The 23,883-nt window shown below is 37.4% G+C and overlaps 2 protein-coding genes and 1 pseudogene across 2 annotated transcripts; all 3 read left to right on the top strand.

Annotated features, from left to right (window-relative positions):
• Positions 1–21: 21 nt before the first annotated feature.
• LOC126656672 (uncharacterized) lies at positions 22–7,550 on the top strand. Its single transcript, XM_050351282.1, has 8 exons — positions 22–111; positions 2,322–2,925; positions 3,100–3,387; positions 3,484–3,632; positions 4,296–4,769; positions 5,295–5,539; positions 5,654–6,365; positions 6,654–7,550. Exons 1-8 carry the CDS (start codon positions 22–24, stop codon positions 7,548–7,550), a joined length of 3,459 nt encoding a protein of 1,152 aa, XP_050207239.1.
• Positions 7,551–16,183: 8,633 nt separating this feature from the next.
• LOC126655687 (cytochrome P450 81Q32-like) lies at positions 16,184–20,100 on the top strand. The gene is made up of 2 exons (XM_050349936.2): positions 16,184–17,176; positions 19,350–20,100. The coding sequence occupies exons 1-2, from the start codon at positions 16,199–16,201 to the stop codon at positions 19,977–19,979; spliced, it is 1,608 nt and encodes a 535-aa protein (XP_050205893.1). The 5' UTR covers positions 16,184–16,198; the 3' UTR covers positions 19,980–20,100.
• A 98-nt stretch (positions 20,101–20,198) lies between these two features.
• Positions 20,199–22,643, top strand: LOC126655688 (cytochrome P450 81Q32-like; annotated as a pseudogene).
• The last annotated feature ends 1,240 nt before the right edge of the window (positions 22,644–23,883 follow it).

Below are 23,883 nucleotides of genomic sequence, written 5' to 3'. Positions count from 1 at the left end.
TCCCCCTGAAGATCCGAAGATATGAAGGAAATGCCGAATCTCTTTAGATTCGGTGACGTAAAGACCGAATCCCACGTGATCCGCCGAAAGCGCATCGAGCCCGGGATTCGGGTAAACGACTAAGTATGGAAATATTGTCCTATTCGGACACAAACACTAAATATGGAAGGATAAGCTCTACTTTAGGAAGATAAGACTATTTAGGAAGACGTTGATAGGTGCATTTTACACCTATGTTTAGGAGTTGTTTTCGTTTGTTTTTAGTATACTTTGAAGCGCTTTTTCCCCGTATTGGTGTGCTTATTTTGTGTATTAGTGTTTCAGGTAAAATGAAGCAATGCGAAGTGTTTTGGGCTTAAAGAATGAAGAAATCAAGTATCGGAATAGGAGCGAGTTGAAAGAGCGAAGAAACGAGCAAGATATGGGCGTTTAAAGGAGGGGCTCGATCGAGCCCTTCGCTTATGAAGGAAGGCTCGATCGAGCCCTATGAACAAAGCTGTCCAGAAGTTTCTTCAAGGCATAAGGCTCGATCGAGCCCTCACTCTTAAGTGAATGGCTCGATCGAGCCCCTTAAAAAGAAGCTCAGAATTTGAATTTCGAGACAAGACAAAACTCAAGGGCTCAATTTCTATTTTAGGCCCAACACTCCTTAGAAGGGTGTCCTTTGTTTACCTCATTTGTAACCCATATAAATAGCACATTATCTTTTTTAGGGTATAACAAGTTGTAGACATTTTGGATTATTCTCTAGTTTTTACCTTTTTTAGATTAGCCATCTTCTCCTTGGAGATTCCTCCATTGTTGGAGCTTGATGCAAGTTTTATTTGCTTTATGATAACAAGATCTTCATTTTTATTACAAGCTACTTATTGTGAATCTTCATTATCTTTATGGTTGTCTGTTCTACTTATTTAATCAAGGTAATTCTTCTTACTTTAATGTTCTACTTTGCTCATTCCTTGATTGTTTGTGTTAATCTAAATATGAGTAGCTAAATTTCCTTTGTTAGGGGGTTAGTATGATAATTTAGGGGTTTGATTGATTGGTTGGTCCTTAGTGTTGTATGCTTGTGTTTCTTTCCTATTACTCATTGCTTGATTAGGATTAGCTACCTTAATCAATGTCTTAGTTTGATTGACACACCGAGAGGTGGTTGATTAGATCGACCTTTAGGTTAGAAAACCTAGATTTTAGAGCTCCACGAGAGTGGGTTTGAACCTAGGTGACCTTGGAGCGGATTGATTAATCGTTTGATTTTGATTTAGTTTGCCTTGTAACACGAGAGTGAGCTTGGTGTGATTGAATGACTAGATAGCGGTTTTGGCATTCCTTGAGGCTCGAGAGAGCGGGAATGACGTTTTAGGCCTCGCTCGGTCCTTAGTAGTTTACACTTGACCAATCATGATTGCATAACCTAGGTTGGATTACTAACTCCTTGACATTCCCCTTTTATTGAATTAGATTCTTGATAATTAATTCTCTTTACTTGTTTAAATTGCAATTTCACGTTAGTTTAATTCTTAGTTAGTAATTGGATACTTGAACCTTCAATTGATCATTGCTTTCCGAATTGAATTTCCAATTACGTGTTCGCTCACTTTAAACCTCTTGTCTTCGTGGGATCGATTCCGTATTTCCGGATTACTACAAGTTAGTATTTTTGCTAACAAGTTTTTGGCGCCGTTGCCGGGGACAAGGTTGCGTTTAATTGATTGAAAGTATTGTGAAATTCGGTCGAGTTAGCGTTATTTTCTGTTTTTGGTTTATTGTTATTAATTATCTTTCGTGGTTTACACTCGGTTTTCTTGTTGTTGTTTGTGTAGGGAATTTGATTTTTGTGTATGCACAATACGCGACGAGCAAATCTACCACTAGAACCGTTCCAAGATAACCTCGGTAACTACGAAAGAGGTGTAAGAAGAAGAGCCCGTATACCCGAAGTTATGAATAACGAGGGAAACAATTATGATGAAGAGGGGAGGTTCAATCCTCTAATGGATGGAGGGGAACAACAATATCCACCCGCTCCTCCATTAGGGAATGTGAACCGACCAAGGCAACAAGACCACCCAAGGGATGATCGACCCCAAGCGCACGCACAAGTGCCAAACCAACAAAGACAAACTTTGGGTGAGTTTTTCTTGCCGGATGTGGACAATGCAACTTTTGGATGCTTCGCAATGCCGGTTCAAGCGGCAACTTTCGAGATCAAGCCGAGTACCATTCAACTTTTGGAAAATCGTTGTGCCTTCTTTGGGTTGAGTCATGAGGATCCTAATGAGCATATCGCCAAGTTTTTGGGTGTTCTAAACACATTCAAGCTTCATGGGATAACGGCGGACCAAATTAAGCTTCGGATGTTTCCTTTTTCCTTGAGGGACAAGGCTAGCATTTGGTTGCACTCTCTACCTAATGAGTCCATTCACAATTGGAGGGAGTTGGCTCAAGCCTTCCTTAACAAATATTTCCCTCATGGCAAGACTACAAAGTTGACTAAAGACATACTTGAGTTTGTCCAATTTGAAGGAGAGTCACTTCATGAGGCATGGGAGCGGTTCAAGGATTTACAACGAAGTGTACCCCATCATCGGCTCAATAGAGAGCATGTTATACAAATCTTCTATGATGGGACAAATGTCACTACCCGAGCTACTATCGATGCGGCTTCGGGGGGTTCACTTATGCAAAAGACCTATGAGGAAGCCCTTGAATTGGTGGAGAAATTGGCCGTGGTTAGTAGTACTTGGGGTCCTATGGAAAGAAGAGCGCCACCTACTCAAAAGTCACTCATGACTCTTGATCAAGTGAGGGAGATGGAGTCCATAAAAGCCGCAAATGCTTCGCTTCAAGCTCAAGTGGATGCTCTAAAGAAACAAGTCGCTCCTATGCAAAGAAACGCTCCGGTGGCTTATGTTCAAGTAGGTTGTGAATTTTGTGGTGATTTTGGCCATTCGGGAGGAGAATGCCTAGTTACGGGTCAAGCCTTGAGTGAGCAAGTCAACTACATCGGAGGACAAAGGCAAGCTAATGACCCTTACTCTAACACCTACAACCCCGGATGGAGGAATCATCCAAACTTCGGGTGGAGAAATCAAGAAGGGCAAGGCAATGCTCAAGGGCCTAATCAAGCGGGTCCAAGCTTCCAAGGTGGAAATAGACCTCCCCAACAACAAGGGAATTACCATCACAATCAAGGTCATGGCAACAATGCGGGTGCTAGACCTCAACATCCTCCCGGGTTTCAACCTCAAAGAAACATGGATGAAGGGAATATGCTTGCTAAGTTGATGGATGAGCTTAGAGAGATGAAGCAACTTCAAAAGAATCAAGCCGCCACTAATCAAATGCTTGAGACTCAAATCTCTCAACTTGCCATCAATCTTCAAGGTAGACCACAAGGGGGATTGCCATCTACTACGGAGAACAACCCTAGAGAACATGTTAAGGCGGTAGAGCTCCGAAGCGGGAGAAACCTTGAGAAAGCCAACGGAAAGAGGCAAGTTGTCGAGGAGGATGAGCCTCAAGTGGTAATTGACATAGCAAGTTCAAGTCAAGAGTTGCCAAAGGAATGTGAGGAAGTGGTTGTCGAGGTTGAAGAGACCTATGTGAGGCCACCACCGCCGCCACCGTTTGTACCACCGGTTCCATTCCCAAGCCGGTTAAGGAAAGCTCAAGGGAACGAAAAGTTTCATAAGTTCCTTGAGATTTTCAAGAAGTTGCAAATTAATCTAAGCTTGGCGGACGCACTAAGGGAGATGCCCCAATATGCAAAATTCTTGAAAGATATAATTATGAACAAGCGTAGTTGGGAGCAAGGTGGGACAATACCGCTCACGGAAAATTGTAGTTCCATAATCCAAAGCACCCTACCAACAAAGCTTAAGGATCCAGGGAGTTTTTCTATACCTTGCACTATAGGAAATATGAATGCTATAAATTGCTTGTGTGATCTTGGGGCAAGTATTAACTTGATGCCATTGTTTCTTTTTAGGTCTTTGTTTGGTGATCAACCGGTAAAGCGCACCTCGATGGTATTGCAACTTGCCGATCACTCTCTCAAAAAGCCGTATGGGATAGTGGAAGACGTACTTGTTAAAGTGGATAAATTTATCTTTCCGGTGGATTTTGTGATCTTAGACTATGCGGTGGATAAAGAATGTCCTATGATCCTTGGTCGCCCTTTTATGAACACCGGGCGTGCTCTCATCGATGTTCATGCCGGCAAGCTCACCTTGAGAATTGATGAGGAAAGTGTGGAGTTTGATATGAAGAGAGTGATGCGGAATGCCATCGAGGAGGAGGATTGCATGAGGATAGACTTGATTGATGAGATTGTACAAGAACAACTTCAAGAAAATGTGCAAGTGTTGAATCAAGCAAAGGGGGAAATTTCTGAAAATTTTGAGTTGGCAAGCTTCTCAAAGGAAAAAATCTCTGCTTCCTTTAACACTAAGGGCTCGATCGAGCCCTCCCTTTTAATGAAAGGCTCGATCGAGCCCCATGAGTTAAAGGGGGCAGAAATTTTTTCTCAACACATTTCTCAAGTCTCGTTTCATTCCGAGTCGGGGGATGATGACTATACTAGAGAGGATGAACCGAAGCCGGAAAGTTTAAACAAGAGCAATGGTGTGACTCCACCATCTTCGGAGTTGCCCCCGAAGGTTGAAATGAAGCCGCTTCCGCCACACCTCCGGTATACTTTTGTTGGGGAAAATGAGACCTTGCCGATAATCATCTCAAACAAGCTCTCTAAGGATCAAGAAAGGAAGGTTGTGCAAGTGGTGAAAGAACACATGTTAGCAATGGGTTGGCAAATCTCCGACATTCGAGGAATAAGTCCTCAAATTGTGATGCATAAGATTAATCTCGAGGACGAGTCAAAGAAGTCGGCTCAAAGGCAACGAAGATTGAATCCGAATATGAAGGAGGTAGTGCACAAAGAGATCGTCAAGCTCCTCGACGCCGGAATAATCTACCCGATTTCGGATAGTGAGTGGGTTAGTCCCATTCAATGTGTTCCTAAAAAGGGCGGTATGACAATGGTGGAGAATGAAAAAGGAGAGCAAATCTCCACACGGACGGTAACCGGTTGGCGAGTATGCATCGATTATCGGAAGCTCAACGAGGTAACCCGAAAAGATCACTTTCCGTTACCATTTATCGATCAAATGTTAGAGAGGGTAGCGGGACACAAGTTTTATTGTTTCCTTGATGGGTACTCGGGTTACAATCAAATATTAATCCTCCCGGAAGATCAAGAAAAGACGACCTTCACATGTCCCTACGGTACCTTTGCATACCGGCGAATGCCTTTCGGACTATGCAACGCACCCGCCACATTTCAAAGGTGTATGACCTCAATCTTCAACGATATGATTGAAGACATTATGGAGGTGTTCATGGATGACTTCTCCGTGTTTGGCGATTCGTTCGATGGTTGCTTATCGAACTTAAGGCGGGTTTTAGCAAGATGTGTGGAGACAAACTTGGTACTAAATTGGGAAAAATGCCATTTTATGGTGGAAGAAGGCATTGTACTCGGGCATAGGATATCGGAGGCGGGAATTGAAGTGGATAGGGCAAAAACGGCGGTTATTGAAAAATTAGTCGCTCCGACTACGGTCAAAGGAGTTCGGGCATTTTTGGGCCACGCGGGTTTCTACCGGCGATTCATTAAGGATTTTTCATCTATCGCACGACCTTTGACAAGTTTGCTAGTAAAAGATGCGTCGTTTGACTTCACAAGGGATTGCCAAGATGCTTTTGAGAAGCTAAAGTCGGCACTTGTGACCGCTCCCATTATTTCATCTCCGGATTGGAGTTTGCCTTTTGAGCTAATGTGTGATGCTAGTGACCAAGCATTGGGTTGCGTGTTGGGGCAAAGAAAGGACAAGCGGGTGCATGTGATCTATTACGCTAGTAGAACTATGGCGGGAGCACAACTCAACTATACTACTACCGAAAAGGAGATGTTGGCGGTTGTCTTTGCTCTCGATAAGTTTAGACAATACTTGCTTGGGTCGAAATGCATCATATACACCGATCATGCCGCTTTACGGTATCTATTCACTAAGCAAGACGCAAAGCCTAGGCTTATTCGGTGGATTCTTCTCATGCAAGAGTTCGATGTAGAAATCCGAGATAAGAAGGGTACGGAGAATGTGGTGGCGGATCACCTTTCGAGATTCGAGAATCCGGAACCAATTCCTATTGGTGTGGAGATTAATGAGCGGTTTCCGGACGAAACGCTTATGATGATTCGGGAAGTGGAGACACCATGGTATGCCGATTTTGCAAACTACCTCTCCTCGGAAGTCATGCCTCCGGATTTGACATCTCACAAAAAGAAGAAGTTCTTATCCGATGTTAAAAGGTACTTGTGGGATGAACCTTTCTTGTTTAAAATATGTGGGGATGGGATGTTGAGACGATGTGTGGCTTTGGGAGAAATGATGCCCATTTTGAGTTCATGTCATGAGACCGGACATTATGGTTCGGCAAGAACCGCCGCTAGAGTGCTTGAGAGCGGGTTCTTTTGGCCAACTTTGTTTCGTGATGCCAAAGAGTTTGTTGACCACTGTGATCGGTGCCAACGTGTAGGCAACATCTCGAAAAGAGATGAGATGCCTTTGACTTCGGTTCAAGAAGTGGAGATATTTGATGTATGGGGTATAGACTTCATGGGGCCATTTCCGGTTTCATTCAAAAACCAATACATTTTGGTATGTGTGGATTATGTTTCGAAATGGGTAGAAGCGGAGGCTTTGCCCACTAATGATGCTAAAGTGGTGTTGAGTTTTCTTAAGCGGCTAGTGAATCGGTTTGGGACTCCTAGAGTGGTTATTAGTGACGGAGGTTCGCATTTTTGCAATCGGCAATTTCAAGCTCTTATGAGGAAGTATAATGTGCATCACCGGGTCGCCACACCTTATCACCCCCAAACGAGTGGCCAAGTTGAGGTTTCGAACCGTGAGTTGAAAAGAATTTTGGAGAAAACGGTAAATGGATCCCGAAAAGATTGGTCCTTGAAGTTGGATGACGCATTGTGGGCATACCGGACGGCCTACAAGACTCCACTCGGTATGTCACCATTCCGCATTGTTTATGGGAAGGCGTGTCATCTTCCTCTAGAGCTTGAACATAGAGCGTATTGGGCTATTAAGAAGTTAAACTTTGACTTCAAGAAGGCGGGGGAAAAGAGATTGCTTCAATTGAATGAGTTGGATGAATTCCGATTCATGGCATATGAAAATGCCAAGCTTTACAAAGAAAAAACGAAGCAATGGCATGACGCCCATATTGCCCCCAAGGTGCTAAAGGTTGGTTCATTTGTCCTTCTCTATAACTCTCGTTTGCGGTTGTTTCCGGGAAAGCTTAAGTCCCGTTGGAGTGGCCCATTTAAAATCCGAAACGTGGCAAATCACGGTGCGGTAGAATTGGAGAATTCTAAGGGTGAAACCTTCAAGGTCAACGGACAAAGATGCAAGCCATATCTTGGGCCATTGATCAATCGGGTGGAAGATGAAGTTTCTTTCAGCACTCCTACTTGAATTCACCGCGAGATAGTCGAGCTTTCGACTTTAAACAAGCGCACTCGGGAGGCATTCCCGAGAGGTTCGATTTTCTACCTTTTATTTTATGTTCTTAGCTTTTAATCTTGTGTTTTTGTGTTAATCTTTTTGTTATTTATGTTCGATTTGATGCCGGGTATGTTTCGTTTTTGGTGTGTAGGAATCAAGTGGAAAGGAAAAATTTTCTGCCCCCTTTTACACATAGGGCTCGATCGAGCCTTCCTTCTTAAGTGAGGGGCTCGATCGAGCCCCCTTTGTAAATGGAAGCAGGGAATTTTTCCCACATAGGGCTCGATCGAGCCATCCACTAAAATTCAAGGGCTCGATTGAGCCAAGCCAATTAAGGAAGAATGGGATTGTTTTATTTTGATTGGTTCAAAGATAGAGGTTTGGATTGATGATGTGGCATGATCTCAAGCCATTAAAAGAAAACACATATCACATGGATGGGTGAGGTGGCTTCATCTTAATCTTTCAAATTCAAAATTCAAAATCAAAGGTGTTTCCCCCTCATTTTTGCCATAAATGTCCACATTCATTCATCTTCTTCCTCACTCTTTTTACCCCATTTAGAAAACTCCATAGCTTTCCTCCTCTTCTTCAAAAAATTCGGCCACCACCTTACCCCCACCATCCTCCGGCGAACCTTAAATCTAACAACACTTTCAAACACCCTTTTCCTTACTCTTCTAATGGGAAAATCCGGGCAATCATCCAAGTCCGCTAAAAATCCACCACCTCAAGAACAAGCTCCACGCACCTCCACCATTCGTTCTCGCCGGAAAACTACCGCCTCCGGAGCAAGAGAAGTAGGGGTTAACACTCCGGCATCTCTCACAAGACGTTTCAACGCACCTTTTCAAATCCGTTCCGAAGAGGAAGGCTTGCTCTATGAGAAACTCAAAGCAAGAGGTATTACCAAGCCATTCCAAATTGATTGGGAAACCATGAAGAAATTAGGAATTGAAGCTATGGTGAAGAGCCTTCTTTGGCGCTTAGACTTGCTTGAATTGGCACAACTTCCTCATGACTATTGTGAAGCTCTCGTTTATGAGTTTTTCTCAACTTTGAAAACAAGTGGAGAATCGCTTACCGAGTTTGAGTTTCGATTGGGTGGAAGGCGAGCTCATTATGAATTGGATGAGTTGACATGGGATTTCAAAATGAGCAATGAAGGTTTGAAATGCATTCCGGGGGTCGGTTTTGATGAGCACGCCATTTGGAAGGAACTCTCCGGGTTGGATCATTACAACTCCAACACCTCCAAGACCAACGAAGTGATGGATACCGCACATGTGGTAGTCCTCAAATGGTACGGTCACACTTTTTGTGGTCGAAACGAATATAGCAAGTTGGCTAAGGAGGATCTTTTGGCTTTCAACGCCATGTTACACCCGGAGGTGGAAGCATACCGAGTTAATTCGGCGTATAGGCTCTTGCGCAATATTGGTGAAATACCCGAGCTAAGTACGAAGAAGATTGGTTTTGGGTGGTTTGTCACTATGCTAGCAAAGAGGGAGACGTTGGAATTCGGTGACTACAAATGGGAAAAGCCGAAAATGATCAACATGGAGCACTTGCGGGCGGCTTCATATGTCAAAAAAGGAGAAATTGTGCCTTACTATCGAAGAGCCGCTTATGTGAGTCGCCATGGTGCTAGACCTCCATCACCGAGTGATGAAGAAGAAGACACCGAGCAAGAACAAGAGCAAGAAGTTGAGGCGCCGAGGCAAAGGCCTCAAAAAGAACAAGTGCGGAGGAGAGACAAGGGTGTAGCGGAGACAAGCGCTCAAGGAGAAGAGCAAGGTGCCGAATGGGGAAATTGGCCCGAAACCGAGTTCCAAGGGGCCCAAGCTAGTCATCAACAAGCTCCGAGTGACTTTGAGGCGGAACAACGCCAATTCATGAAGGAACAAAGGTATATGATGAAATACCTTCGGGCTAGGCAAAGAAGGCAAGAGGAGAAATTGAGGGATTATTTCAACGCCCAAGGCGGGCCACGCTACCCATCGCCCACACCATCTCCGGAACCCCCGACATTCGATTAGCAAGATTTGATTTCTCCAACTCTTTCTTATTCAATTTCACGCTTTATTTTTTCTCTATTTCATGCTTCGGGACTAAGCTAGAAATAGTGTGAGGAGGGTTGGTTGTGAAATTGTATCTTGCTTTTATGTTTTTCTTATGTTTTATGCTTTCGTTTATTTTTTTTTTTTTAGTTGTTTTTAGTGTTTGCGCTATTTATTTTGGGTTGTTTAGAGTCACCTTAAGCACGAAATCTTTGGCTTTAGTTTGTTGAAAGCATGATTAGTGGCCTTGGTGTATTTTTGGAAATTGTCAACTAATGTATTTCCCGATCAATGAAGTCATCAAGTGTGTTTTCTAGTTTAATCAATCAAATGTTGATGCTTGCTTAATGAAATGCAATGTGTATGACATGTTTCAATGAGATTAGGGTGAATTCAATTAGTTGGTTGTTGTGATTTTGGCAATTTTCGTGGTACTTAATGCGGATGCATGATATGTGCTTTAAATTGTAAAAATTGGTGCCATTTTGAAATTTGATAGCATGATTGGCATGTGTTCGTAGGAATTAAGTATTTGGCATGACACCACCTTTATTTGAGTGTTTGATTGAGCCTAATTATTTTTGATGAGTGTCGTTTGCTTGCTAAATCCTAGAACTTGCTTGGTGTCCGTTCGAGACTATATGGTTGAGTGTCAATAGCTAAATGAGTATGGCATTAGGACTAACCCCATTTCCGGATAAGACCACTTTAAAAGCCTACCCTTCACCCTTAGAATTCACCATTTGAGCCTAAACCTTTCCTTGATACACACCAATTATACACCATTATCCTTCAACATTTTACCTCTTAAACACCCAAATTTGATTTGAATAACTTATTTTAGTGTCGTTTGCTTGCTAAATCCTAGAACTTGCTTGGTGTCCGTTCGAGACTATATGGTTGAGTGTCAATAGCTAAATGAGTATGGCATTAGGACTAACCCCATTTCCGGATAAGACCACTTTAAAAGCCTACCCTTCACCCTTAGAATTCACCATTTGAGCCTAAACCTTTCCTTGATACACACCAATTATACACCATTATCCTTCAACATTTTACCTCTTAAACACCCAAATTTGATTTGAATAACTTATTTTTGAAAAAAAAAATTGTGACACTAGCTTGATGATTAGGAAGAAAATGTGAAAGTGCTCAAAGAATAAGAATTTGCCTCGAGAAAAAGAAAATCAAAAGAAAGAAAGAATAAAAACAATATCAAGAAGAAAAAGAAAATAAAAAAAATTAAAAAAAAAAAAAGAGGAAAAATGAAGAAAAAGAAAAGAAAGAAAGAATAAACAAAGGCAATAGAAAAATAAAAGAAAAAAAAAAAATTCACAAGTGTTGGAAATCCGAGTTAGGTCAAAAAGTGCATAATAAGTTAGTTGTTCAAGTCAAGTTTTAGCCAATTATCCAAATTTTCCTACCCCTAACCCCTAGCCAAGCTACAACCCTTATACAAGTCCATATGATAGTTGTTGATTACCGAATCAAGTAGTGGAGTTCGGGACTAAGAGCAAGCTTATGGTGAATTTTCGCATGTAGTGAGCCTAATTGTTTACCCGAAACACTTGAGTGTTGGAGTGCCATCTTGAGAGAATTAAATTGCTTTTGCTTGATGTCTATGAACAATATGCCATGAATTGCCAATTCTTGTGGACCAATGTGTGCATGTCCCGTAGATGATTGTAACTTCGAGATTGCTTGACATGATGCCATATCGATAGTATTCTCAATGTCATTGGACTATGTCATTATAATTGCATTCCTCATTTGTTTGCATCGCTTGTGGTTGATAATACTAGTTGATTGTTTTTGTGTCTTCATTGATTGGGAGTTCGGTTGTTGACATGAGTTCATAATCACCAAGGTTGTTAATGTTGTTTTGTTAGTAAGATTCATTTCTTGCTTGGGGACAAGCAAAGGGTAAGTGTGAGGAGGTTTGATAGGTGCATTTTACACCTATGTTTAGGAGTTGTTTTCGCTTGTTTTTAGTATACTTTGAAGCGCTTTTTCCCCGTATTGGTGTGCTTATTTTGTGTATTAGTGTTTCAGGTAAAATGAAGCAATGCGAAATGTTTTGGGCTTAAAGAATGAAGAAATCAAGTATCGGAATAGGAGCGAGTTGAAAGAGCGAAGAAACGAGCAAGATATGGGCGTTTAAAGGAGGGGCTCGATCGAGCCCTTCGCTTATGAAGGAAGGCTCGATCGAGCCCTATGAACAAAGCTGTCCAGAAGTTTCTTCAAGGCATAAGGCTCGATCGAGCCCTCACTCTTAAGTGAATGGCTCGATCGAGCCCCTTAAAAAGAAGCTCAGAATTTGAATTTCGAGACAAGACAAAACTCAAGGGCTCAATTTCTATTTTAGGCCCAACACTCCTTAGAAGGGTGTCCTTTGTTTACCTCATTTGTAACCCATATAAATAGCACATTATCTTTTTTAGGGTATAACAAGTTGTAGACATTTTGGATTATTCTCTAGTTTTTACCTTTTTTAGATTAGCCATCTTCTCCTTGGAGATTCCTCCATTGTTGGAGCTTGATGCAAGTTTTATTTGCTTTATGATAACAAGATCTTCATTTTTATTACAAGCTACTTATTGTGAATCTTCATTATCTTTATGGTTGTCTGTTCTACTTATTTAATCAAGGTAATTCTTCTTACTTTAATGTTCTACTTTGCTCATTCCTTGATTGTTTGTGTTAATCTAAATATGAGTAGCTAAATTTCCTTTGTTAGGGGGTTAGTATGATAATTTAGGGGTTTGATTGATTGGTTGGTCCTTAGTGTTGTATGCTTGTGTTTCTTTCCTATTACTCATTGCTTGATTAGGATTAGCTACCTTAATCAATGTCTTAGTTTGATTGACACACCGAGAGGTGGTTGATTAGATCGACCTTTAGGTTAGAAAACCTAGATTTTAGAGCTCCACGAGAGTGGGTTTGAACCTAGGTGACCTTGGAGCGGATTGATTAATCGTTTGATTTTGATTTAGTTTGCCTTGTAACACGAGAGTGAGCTTGGTGTGATTGAATGACTAGATAGCGGTTTTGGCATTCCTTGAGGCTCGAGAGAGCGGGAATGACGTTTTAGGCCTCGCTCGGTCCTTAGTAGTTTACACTTGACCAATCATGATTGCATAACCTAGGTTGGATTACTAACTCCTTGACATTCCCCTTTTACTGAATTAGATTCTTGATAATTAATTCTCTTTACTTGTTTAAATTGCAATTTCACGTTAGTTTAATTCTTAGTTAGTAATTGGATACTTGAACCTTCAATTGATCATTGCTTTCCGAATTGAATTTCCAATTACGTGTTCGCTCACTTTAAACCTCTTGTCTTCGTGGGATCGATTCCGTATTTCCGGATTACTACAAGTTAGTATTTTTGCTAACAGACGTTCCTAAATAGGACTCTTATCAGATTAAGGTAGATCACGACAAATCAGGAAAATCCCTACGATATTGCCGAATCCCTATAAAGTAGGATTCACTTGCCTAATACAACTCTACTAGGTATATTCGACTACTATAAAAGGAGCACAAGGTATGCCTAGAATCACAATTACATTCATATACTCAAAACGCTGCTCAAAGCTCTAGACTGACTTTAGCATCGGAGAGTTAATCGGACAACCACCGTCCGGTTAGCTTCTACCCTGTTTTGCAGGTTCACTCACCGGTTCAGAAGGCAGACTCCATCAATTATTATTAAAACTAATTTTGTTCTAATTTATATCATGAATTTGGAGTAATTGACCATAGGGTATTATTCAAACTATATAAGTATTTGTTTCCCTTTTTGCTGATCAAATTTTGATTTGCTTGAAGTTAAATACAAACCGGAAATTTGTAACATGGTTTTTAAAATTTAATTTTATTTAAACTGGAAATTTTTTAAAAAAATTACAGCCGATTTGTACTTGTTTATTTGTCTAAAAACTTTATATGTATGCAAAATTTGACCAGAAAAGTCTCTGATAAATTGAAATTATGTATAAATGACACATTTTCAGAAATATTCAAGCAAAAAACGGTTGCCATATGGAAATATTAGGTGTCACTTCATCATTTTGGCCTGAACATCTTAGTTAAAATAAAAATAAATTCTAGTAATCGAAATGAAATAAAATCAAAAATTTAATACCCAAAATATATTAAAGCGATAGTTTGGATACCTTTGGAGTCAATTATCCCATAAATTTGTTAAAGTTTATCGATTAAGTTCTAATTGTTTTTCTCTCAAAGAAACTTTTGATATTTTAATTTTAGAAATAACAATTAATCTCAAATGTTGAATTAGTTATCAAAATTTAGAAGGGATTATTTTCTAAATATCTGTTTTTGGCCCATATTTCCTTTATTTCCTACGCTACCTATTTTTTTAACTTATTTACAAAAAATACATACTATATAAAAAAGTCATATCTCATTTTAGGTTAAATTTTTACGTAGCCACTCTTTTTTCTCTATCTTCTCTCTCTTTTTTTCTTAAAGTTCTCGCTTCTTTTTTTCTTCTTTTCTTCTTCTTTTTCATTTGATTTTCAGTTTCTCCTCCGATTACTTTTCCGTTCGTCTTTTCCGTTCGTCTTTCCGGTCGCACTTCCGTTCGTCTGCTTCCGATGGATTTCTCGTCGTTTTTCCGTTCGTCTATTCCGTTCGCGCTAGTCCGTTCGACTCTTTCGTTCGCGCTATGAATTTCTCAACTCGTTTTTAGATTTGTGTAATTTTTTAGATTTTTTATAATGATTTAAATATTTTATAAATAAATTATTGTAGATCTATAACTTTTTATTTATAAAATTGTTCTATTATTAATATAATTATTTATTTTATCTTCTCTTATTCATAGATTTGTTTATTGCTACTGATTTTGTAAACAACAAATTGATTTATGGTGCATTTGTAGTAATTTTATAATATATTTACGTTTTAGTGTATTTTTGGTGTATTTATAGTGTATTTCTGCCGTTTTTAGTGTATATATAGTGCATTTATAGTGTTTATGGTGTATTTGTAGTGTTTCATGGTGTAGACCACAAAAAACACTACAAAATGCGATAAATACACTATAAATACACTATATATACATTATATATACACTAATGTTACACTATATAAAACACCATAAAAACAATATATATACACTATTGTTACAATATAAAAAAATAAAAAAAATTCCAGAAAAAAAATCGATACAAAAAAAATTATTAAAAATTGAAAAATAGGATTGTGCAATCGGTCGGTTCGGTCGACCGAATCGAAAAAACCGAAAACCGAAATTGTAAACCGAAAAAGGTATTTGTGAAATTAAAAGGAAAAAAAAGATATTTTTCGTAAATAAAAAAAATAAAAAAAGAAAAGTCAAAACTTTTTTTTTTGATAAATGATAGATGTATTAGCTCAACCACAAGGAGTGGAAGGCGAAAAAACGAGAAAGCGAAACTCAATCGTCAAACTTGGTTACAAAAATAACTCAAATTTCGAAAAACATCACTACATGAAAAGGAAAATCTCGGATGGAACGACTTATAGAACAAAACCGCCTTGCTTATTGAATGATACGATAACCTCTCTGGAGATATAAACTCATTGTTAAAGATCCTCTTGTTCCTTGCATTCCACAAATCCCAAATAACGTAGAACCAAATAAGTTTCCATAACTCTTGATACTTTCTGCTGGAAATGATTGTCCACTGCTTGAAAAAATTGTCAATGGAATAAGGAGCCACCCAAATATTATTACTCAATCCGATAATAATCGACCAAGTGCGCCAAGCGAAAGAACAATGAATAATAATATGCAAGGATGTTTCTTCTTCAAGACACCAAGATAAAGTTGTAAATAAGTTAGCGAATAGTGTATTGTAGGAAATTACCACAATTTAGAATGGTTAATAAATATTAAAAAATGGAGAAAATTATCTATTAAAAATTAATTTATTGATACTTATAGGAAAATCGATGTTGTTGCGGAGACGGAATTCGATTTCATAGAGAAAAGGGAACAAAAGTTGGCATAATGGTAGTTTTGTAATTCTGTTAAAGTTGGAGGTGAGCGATTTGGGCAGTTTTTGGATCTGAATTTATTGGACACTAACCAACTATCGATACTTATCAACTTCGCTCTTGACCTACGTCACTTTTGGGCCGAATTTCATCATTTGGGCTTTCAAAATGACAAATTTCGATTATGTCAGATATTTAGACTAATATTATTTTATTTCCTTTTTATGCTCGGTTGATTTTCATTTAATATTTAAACAACGTTATGCGACAATAAAAAGCAACTTTGATGTTTGTGAGACAATTTCTATGTATTTTTCAAAATTCGTTTGAATCAACGAAGTTTGATGTCTGAATTCTAACATTCGTTCTTAAATCAGTAGAATTTAGAAGTTAATTGTTGAAATGATTTATTCATCAACAACTTTTAAAATTTAGAAGTTAATTGTTGAAATTATTTATTCATCAACAACTTTTAAATTATCTTTATGTTTTTTTTACTTCCGCTACAAAAATTTATGAAGTGAATTGGTACTCAAATATTTTATTTAAATGACCTTTAGAAAAAACTTGAAGTTATATATAGTGGAGTGGGTGTACTTGAAATATTGTGCTAGCATAGCAAGAAAAACAAGCATGGAAGCTGCAATCTTTTACTCCTTTATTTCTCTTCTCATCCTCATATGTGCTTTCAAATTCTACCGATCAAAAACCTCCCACAAAAACCTCCCTCCAAGTCCCCCGGCGCTACCGTTTATCGGCCACCTCCATCTCCCTAAACCACCTATGCACCGTACCCTCTCCACTCTCTCCCAAAAATACGGCCCAATCTTCCTCCTCCGATTCGGTTCTCGTCCCGTAGTAGTAATCTCATCACCCTCCGCCGTCGCAGAATGCTTCGGCAAAAACGACATCATCTTAGCCAACCGTCCGAAATCGCTAGTAGGCAAATACATAGGCTACAATAACAGCACCATGACTCAGTCTTCTTACGGAGACCACTGGCGTAACCTCCGCCGAATAGGGTCGACAGAGATTTTCTCAACTCATCGTCTTAACATGTTTTTAAGCATCCGACAGGACGAAATCAAGAGACTATTGTTTAAACTATCATCACACGGGTCTGTTCAAGATTTTACAAAGGTGGAATTAAGACCAATGTTTAAAGATTTGACTTTCAATATTATTGTCAGAATGATTTCTGGTAAAAGATTTCATGGGGAAGATGTGAGTGATGAAGAACAGGCGAAGGAGTTTAGGGAAATGATTAGTGAGGTGACTTCTTATTTAGGAGCTTCAAATCCGAGGGATTTTTTTCCGATCTTGAATTGGGTTGATGGTGGTATGTTTAAAAGGAAGATGAAGAGACTTGCTCGAAAAATTGATGGATTCTTGCAGAAATTGGTTGATGAACATCGAACCAGGAAAGAAAATTTGGAGAGTGGGAATACTTTGATTGATCATCTTCTTGCTTCGCAAGAATCAGAACCTGAATATTATACCGATGAGATTATCAAGTCAATTATGGTGGTAAGTGTTCTGTTTCTAATCTGTTTTTCTTCTGTTCATCAGTATGCTCTGTTTTATTTTATGAGTAGTCATTTTGGATTCATAAATTTATTTGGTAAAATCAATTAGATCTAATTTTGCTTATTAAGGTTAAACATATTAAATGATTCAAAAATTAAGAACTTAGTTTATCTCTATTGGATACATTTGATCCAAATTTAATTGAATCAGTTTAATTTCTTTATACAAATTTAAGGAACAAAAGGTCAATTCTATAAATTTGTTTCTCAAGATTAAATAATTACTCTATCCGTCCCATTTTATTTGTCCTATATCTTTTTCATACATATTAAGAAATAATTAAATACTAACATGTTTTTTAAATTATGTACTTCATTATGTTTCTTGATAGTCTAAATTTTTTGCATTGAAAATATAAATTGTCAACATATATATAGAGTAAAAGAGAAAAATATGTATTATATATAATACAATTGTAACAATTATTTTTGGACATCTCAAAATAGGATATAGGACAAATAAAATGAGACGGGGGAGTATATTTTAAGTTTTTTAAGGTCAATTAGATACTAAAATTTATATTTTGAGATCAAATAAGTCACTTTTTAATTCATTTTTTATTTTATAAATTAATTAGATCTCAAACTCTCTTAAATTTAGGTCAAGTAACTTCAAAATTTTGTACCTCTAAATTCAAACCGAAATTTATTTGACTTTAAGACACAAATTTAAAAATTTAATTGAGTAACGTGATTTATTTTACTTCAAAGTGAGAAATTTTTAGGTAGATTCAGTCCACCACGTCATCCGTGGACTAAGCCTGTCATATTATGACACATTATTAAAATGATGGCAATCTTATAATATTTCTATTAAAATGTGTAAATAAATAAGAAACGAATTTACAAGATTGTCATTATTTCAATGATGTGTCATTATGTGATGGGTTTAGTCCATGGATGACGTGGTAGACTGATTCTACCTAAATTGTTTTCTAAGTTTAGAGATCTAATTAATCCAAAAATATTAAAAGATATTTATTTAATCTTAAAATACAAATTTAAAAACCGAATTGATCTTTTATTTTAAATTCAAGTTTCTTACCTATATCCATAAGGGATATTAAATTTTGCATATTTTTATCCTTGACGATATTTATTTGACTCATTGAGTTTTTTGATTATAAGATAAGATAGGCACGTCACTGCTTACGCTTCAAGTAAGATGGTATGTATCTTTTATTTCCAGGACAATAGACTGTATTTTTCTATTATATAAATGTCATATTAAATAAATTTGTAATTTAATATAATAAAGGGTTTATCTATTAATGATTTTATGGACTTTTTGAAATAATCTATTTTTTAATTAAATTTTTTTATTAAATAAAAAAAGTTAAAATGTTTTGCTCTTTAAATACAATCTCGATGCAACAGTGACATCAATAGATACACCCTTCTTTCCTCACTCGAATTTTATTATAAGACTAATCAAAATAAAATTGAGCAAAAAGTCAATCCGTCTTTTAAATTTGTATCTCGAGGTCAAATAAATTATTTTTAATATTTTTTTGTCAACTAGATATTCAAATTTGTATTTCAAGGTCCAAAAAGCCATTTTTTTAACTTCTAGATCCCAAATCGGTATATATATAACGTGTGACTTATTTAACTATAAGACACAAGTTTAGAGATTTAGTTGATTAAAAAAAGTTAAAAGTGACTTTTTTGATCTCGAAATATAAATTTTGAGATTTAGTTGATTATAAAAGAAAAAAAATATCAATGAGTTGTAGCTCAAATGGTATAAGCGCTGAGCAGCAATCTGCTAGGTCGTGGGATCGATTACTCACACAAGCGCTCCTCTTCCCCTAATTATAAAAAAAAAGTTAAAAAAAAATTATTTGACTTCAAAACACAAATTCAAGAGCCGGGTTAACTCTTTTTTCGAATAAAATGTTCAAATCACATCAATTTTGATGATAAAAGAAACAGAATTGATAAAGATTGTAACAACATCAAAATTTTACGGATACGTAAGTACTCTTTAAAATTAAGAATTATGAAGTATCTTAATTTAGTATATCAATGGAGTATATTTCAAATATCTTACTTTTTTTACGTTTTGTACTAGTATCTAATTTTATCAAAATTTACTGAACCAAATTTAACAGAACTTGATGTTCGCGGGAACAGACACATCAGCAGTGGCATTAGAATGGGCAATGACCAACTTACTAAATCATCCAAACACACTAAAAACCCTAAAAGAAGAAATAGACAATCAAATTGAACATCAAGATTGCTTACTAGACGAGCCTCATCTTTCCAAATTACCATATCTCCGAAAAATAATCCTCGAAACCCTTCGATTATATCCCGTAACTCCACTTCTCGTTCCACACGTGGCATCTCAGGATTGCATTATTGGAGGATACGACGTGCCACGTGACGCGATGGTATTGGTTAACGCATGGGCTATACATAGAGACCCTACGCTTTGGGATGATGCCTTGAGTTTTAAACCTGAAAGATTTGATGATGGAGAAGGTGAAAGTTTTAAGCTATTGCCATTTGGGTTGGGTCGAAGGTCTTGCCCGGGGGCTGGTTTGGCAAACCGGGTGATCGGTTTGACTTTGGGGTCACTGGTTCAATGCTTTGAGTGGAAAAGGGTTGGTGAAGAAAAAGTTGATATAAAAGAAGGCAGAGGACTTACTTTGCCTAAGGCTGAGCCATTAGTGGCCATGTGCAGAGCTCGACCTGTAATGAACAAGATTTTGTCTCAACCTGCCCATGAACACTAAATCTTTGAAAACAAAAACCATTATGACTGTATTATATATGCTGATCTATGTAGAATCGCTACATATATGTATGAATAAACAGAATTTGGATAGAAATTCAGTAATGTTTGGTCTTGGAGTATATTATTATTTATAAAAATATAAATATAGAATTTCATACTTTTAAAATGAGTAAAAGGCCAATTCGGTTGCTGAACTTGTAAATCATGGATAAATAACTCACTCTATACTATTTTGAATAATTAAGGACAAAATTTTCAATTTGAGAGTACATTCAGGACAATATTTCCTATTTTTAGGCTAATTAACAAAATTAGATCCTTAAACTTGTATATATTGTACAATTTTATCTTTAATTAACACGAAAAATAGATAGTACTTTAATTGATTAAAATAAATTATTTGATCTAGAATTACAAATTGTGAGATTATTGTTTGATAATTAGAGAAGGCGGAGCGCTTGTGAGACGATTTAAACTCACGACCTAACACTTTGCTATAAAACGCTTATATCATTTGACATATAATTCATTGGTACAAATTTGCGAGATTTGGTTGACCTTTTGCTCCTCTAAAATAGTTTATAGAGTGAGTCATGTGGAATCTCATAACAATTTGCAGTTTTCTAATATAGACGCAGTCAAATTTACTAGTAGTTCTTCACTGTTATTTTTGAAATCATCTCTTCCCCTAAAGTCAGCCTTAGAAATTCTTGAATACAGAGGCACTTCTGAATTCAAGCATGGAAATAGTTACTCTGTTGACCATACTTTCTTTTATCTTCCTCATCCTTGTTTTCAAGCTTTGGCTACACAGAAAAACCAAAATCAAAAACCTACCACCAAGCCCACCAGCTCTTCCAGTTCTCGGTCATCTCCATCTTCTCAATCAGCCGATTCACCGATCATTTCACAATCTCTCTCAAAAATACGGTTCAATCTTCTCTCTACAATTAGGATCATACTCAGCAATCGTTATCTCATCTCCATCCGCTGTAAAAGAATGTTTCACCAAAAACGACGTCGTTTTAGCCAACCGTCCTCCTTTGATCATGGGAAAGTACTTAAACTACAATCACACCACGCTCGTAACCGCCCCATATGGGGACCATTGGCGTAACCTTCGCCGAATAAGCGCTCTTGAAATCTTATCGACGAATCGCCTCAACTCGTTTCTAAGTATTCGAAGAGACGAAATCAAGAGCCTATTAACGAGACTATATAATGTTTCCAGTGGTGATTATGCTCAGATTGAGCTCAGACCGATGCTTTCGGATCTAACTTTTAATACGATTATGCGTATGGTGTCGGGGAAGAGGTACGGAGATGATCGAACTGCGAGAGAGTTCAGGGAAATGATAGCAGAGACGTTTTAGTATGCGGAAGCTTCGTATGCAGGAGACTTTTTGCCAATCTTACAGTGGATTGATTATAAGGGTTATTTGAAGAAAGTGAGGGAACTTGGTAAAAAAAGTGATGAAATATTGCAGGGTCTGATTGATGAGAATAGAAGAAATAATGATGAAAAATTGGGTCATACGATGATCAGCCATCTTCTTGATTTGCAAGAATCAGACCCAGAGCATCATTCAGATGAAATCATCAAGGGCCTTATACTGGTTAGTCAAATCTATTTCTTAACTCTGTTTTTATTTTTTAGTTTTATTAGATTTAGGCCTCGTTCGGTTGGTTGAAGGTACAGTTTTATTTTCCGGAAAACATTAAAGAACTTTTACTTTCCTGAAAATTGTAAGTCCAACTTGCCTTTTAAAATTCAAATGAATTGAATGTTTTTAGCATTTTTGAAATAATTTTTCTAATTTATCCGAAAATTATAAAATTTATTTATGTTACAGATGATTAATTTGGTCTATACATGAAATACGCATGATCTATATCTAACAATTACATTTTATTAATTTTTCCTGATAAATACATTGTATATGTTGAGGATATTATATTTGGAAGCACGGAATCAACTGCACTTACGATAGAATGGACAATGTCTAGTCTGCTCAACAATCCAGATCTACTCCAAAAAGCAAAAAACGAGTTGGACATTCAAATTGGTCAAGAAACCCTAATGGAGGAATCAGATCTTTCGAAATTGACGTATCTTCAGAATATCATATCGGAGGCTGCTCGATTATATCCAACCGCCCCACTTCTTCTTCCACATTTCTCAAAGTCCGATTGCACTATTGAAGGGTATAATGTGCCGAAAAATACAATACTATTTGTTAACGCATGGGCTATACATAGAGATCCTCGACTATGGGATGATGCAGTCAAATTCAAGCCCGAGAGATTCGAAGAAGGCAGTCATGGTCAAACTGATCAAGGCTATAATTACAAGTTCATGCCCTTTGGGTTCGGCCGGAGGGCATGTCCCGGAATGGGTCTAGCCAATCGCCTTGTAGGTGTTGCATTAGGGACTATGATTCAATGCTTTGAATGGAAGAGAGTTAATGATGAAGAGCTTGATATGGCCGAGGGAATCGGACTCGCAATGCCTAAGGCTGAGCCATTGGTGGCTATGTGCAAATCCCGAGATACTATAAGAGCTTTTCTGTAGCATATTTAACTATAGCCATGTCTGCTAGTATAATCTATCCAACTTGTTCCAATTTTTATTTTAAACAAAATTATACTTCTATTATCTAAATTTAGTATTTTTATTTTCAATTAAACAATATTATAATTCTATTGTTACTCTGAAAATAATATCATTATAGTTGTTATCAAAATCAATATCAATCAAATGTCCGCTCGGGTTTGGTCTAGTGGTCTAAGTCTCAGCCATCTGGGCGTCAAAGGTCGTGGGTTCGAACCCCCGGCTATGCCCTTTCTTAATATGGAGTGGTTGAGGTTGGGTTGCTGGCCATTATAGTCCGGATTTACCAGGTATGTGGGCTTGCGGGCGGTCCACATCCCGGGATTTGACAATGATATTGAGTTTCGGCTCAGTAGAGTGAGTCCTCGTCACCAAAAAAAAATCAAGATCAATATAATGTGCACTATTACTAACTGATTAATTTTGGTTAATTTTATTAGCTTGGTTTAGTTTGAACAGTAAAAAAAATTATTCTATTATGGCAAAGAGTTTTAACAAATTGGCTAACAAAATTAATTAATCATTGTATTTACTTCTAATTACTTATTCTTTATATTTTTATCGATTAAATTAAATTAATTGATTAATCAAATTCATTTGATTTTTACCAACGAGTTATAACTCAAATGATATAAGCGTTGGACAGCAAATTATCAAGGTCGTGGATTTAACTCTTCCCACAAACACTCTCTTTCATCAAATTTTGCTATTTTTAGCTAGTGTGTGGTTGATATATCTTGTGAATCTATGATGATGAGAAATGTATCAATTATGTTGTTCTTGTGTATTCGTGTGGATTGTTTTTATCTGGGTTTAGAAATTCATATAACCCCGATAAAGCCGTTTTCGAGTCTACTGTTATCCCTAGCTATGACAGAGTTATGAAGTAAAGAAAAATTGTGCTTCTGTAATGTCTTCTGCTACTAATTTGAAACCTGAAGGTAGCAGAGTTTATAATACCAAAGATGATTTTAATTTTATGAATGGTGAGTAGAGGCAGGATGCTGGTGAAGCTGTAATTGTATCATATGTTGATAAAAAATTCTACATATAAGGTGGTCAAACCCCACTAGAGCTGGCATATTTAGGTCACTGATGTCGATTATCGTCATAAATCTAACAAATCATTTGGTATTACTAGATTCTTGGCTATGGGTATAACATTAGATTCATTGGGGGATGAAACATACGTAGATAGTCCTCAGAACCATCTTGAGAGAAGTTAGAACGTTGATCGGACGGTAGTTGTCCGATTAGCACTATAATGTTTAAGTCAGTCTTTGTTTGAATT

The sequence above is a fragment of the Mercurialis annua genome, linkage group LG7 (assembly GCF_937616625.2).
Source record: "Mercurialis annua linkage group LG7, ddMerAnnu1.2, whole genome shotgun sequence".
Lineage (NCBI taxonomy): Eukaryota > Viridiplantae > Streptophyta > Magnoliopsida > Malpighiales > Euphorbiaceae > Mercurialis > Mercurialis annua.
The sequence above is the reverse complement of the archived record's forward strand: the minus strand, read 5'-3'. Positions and strand labels throughout refer to the sequence as shown.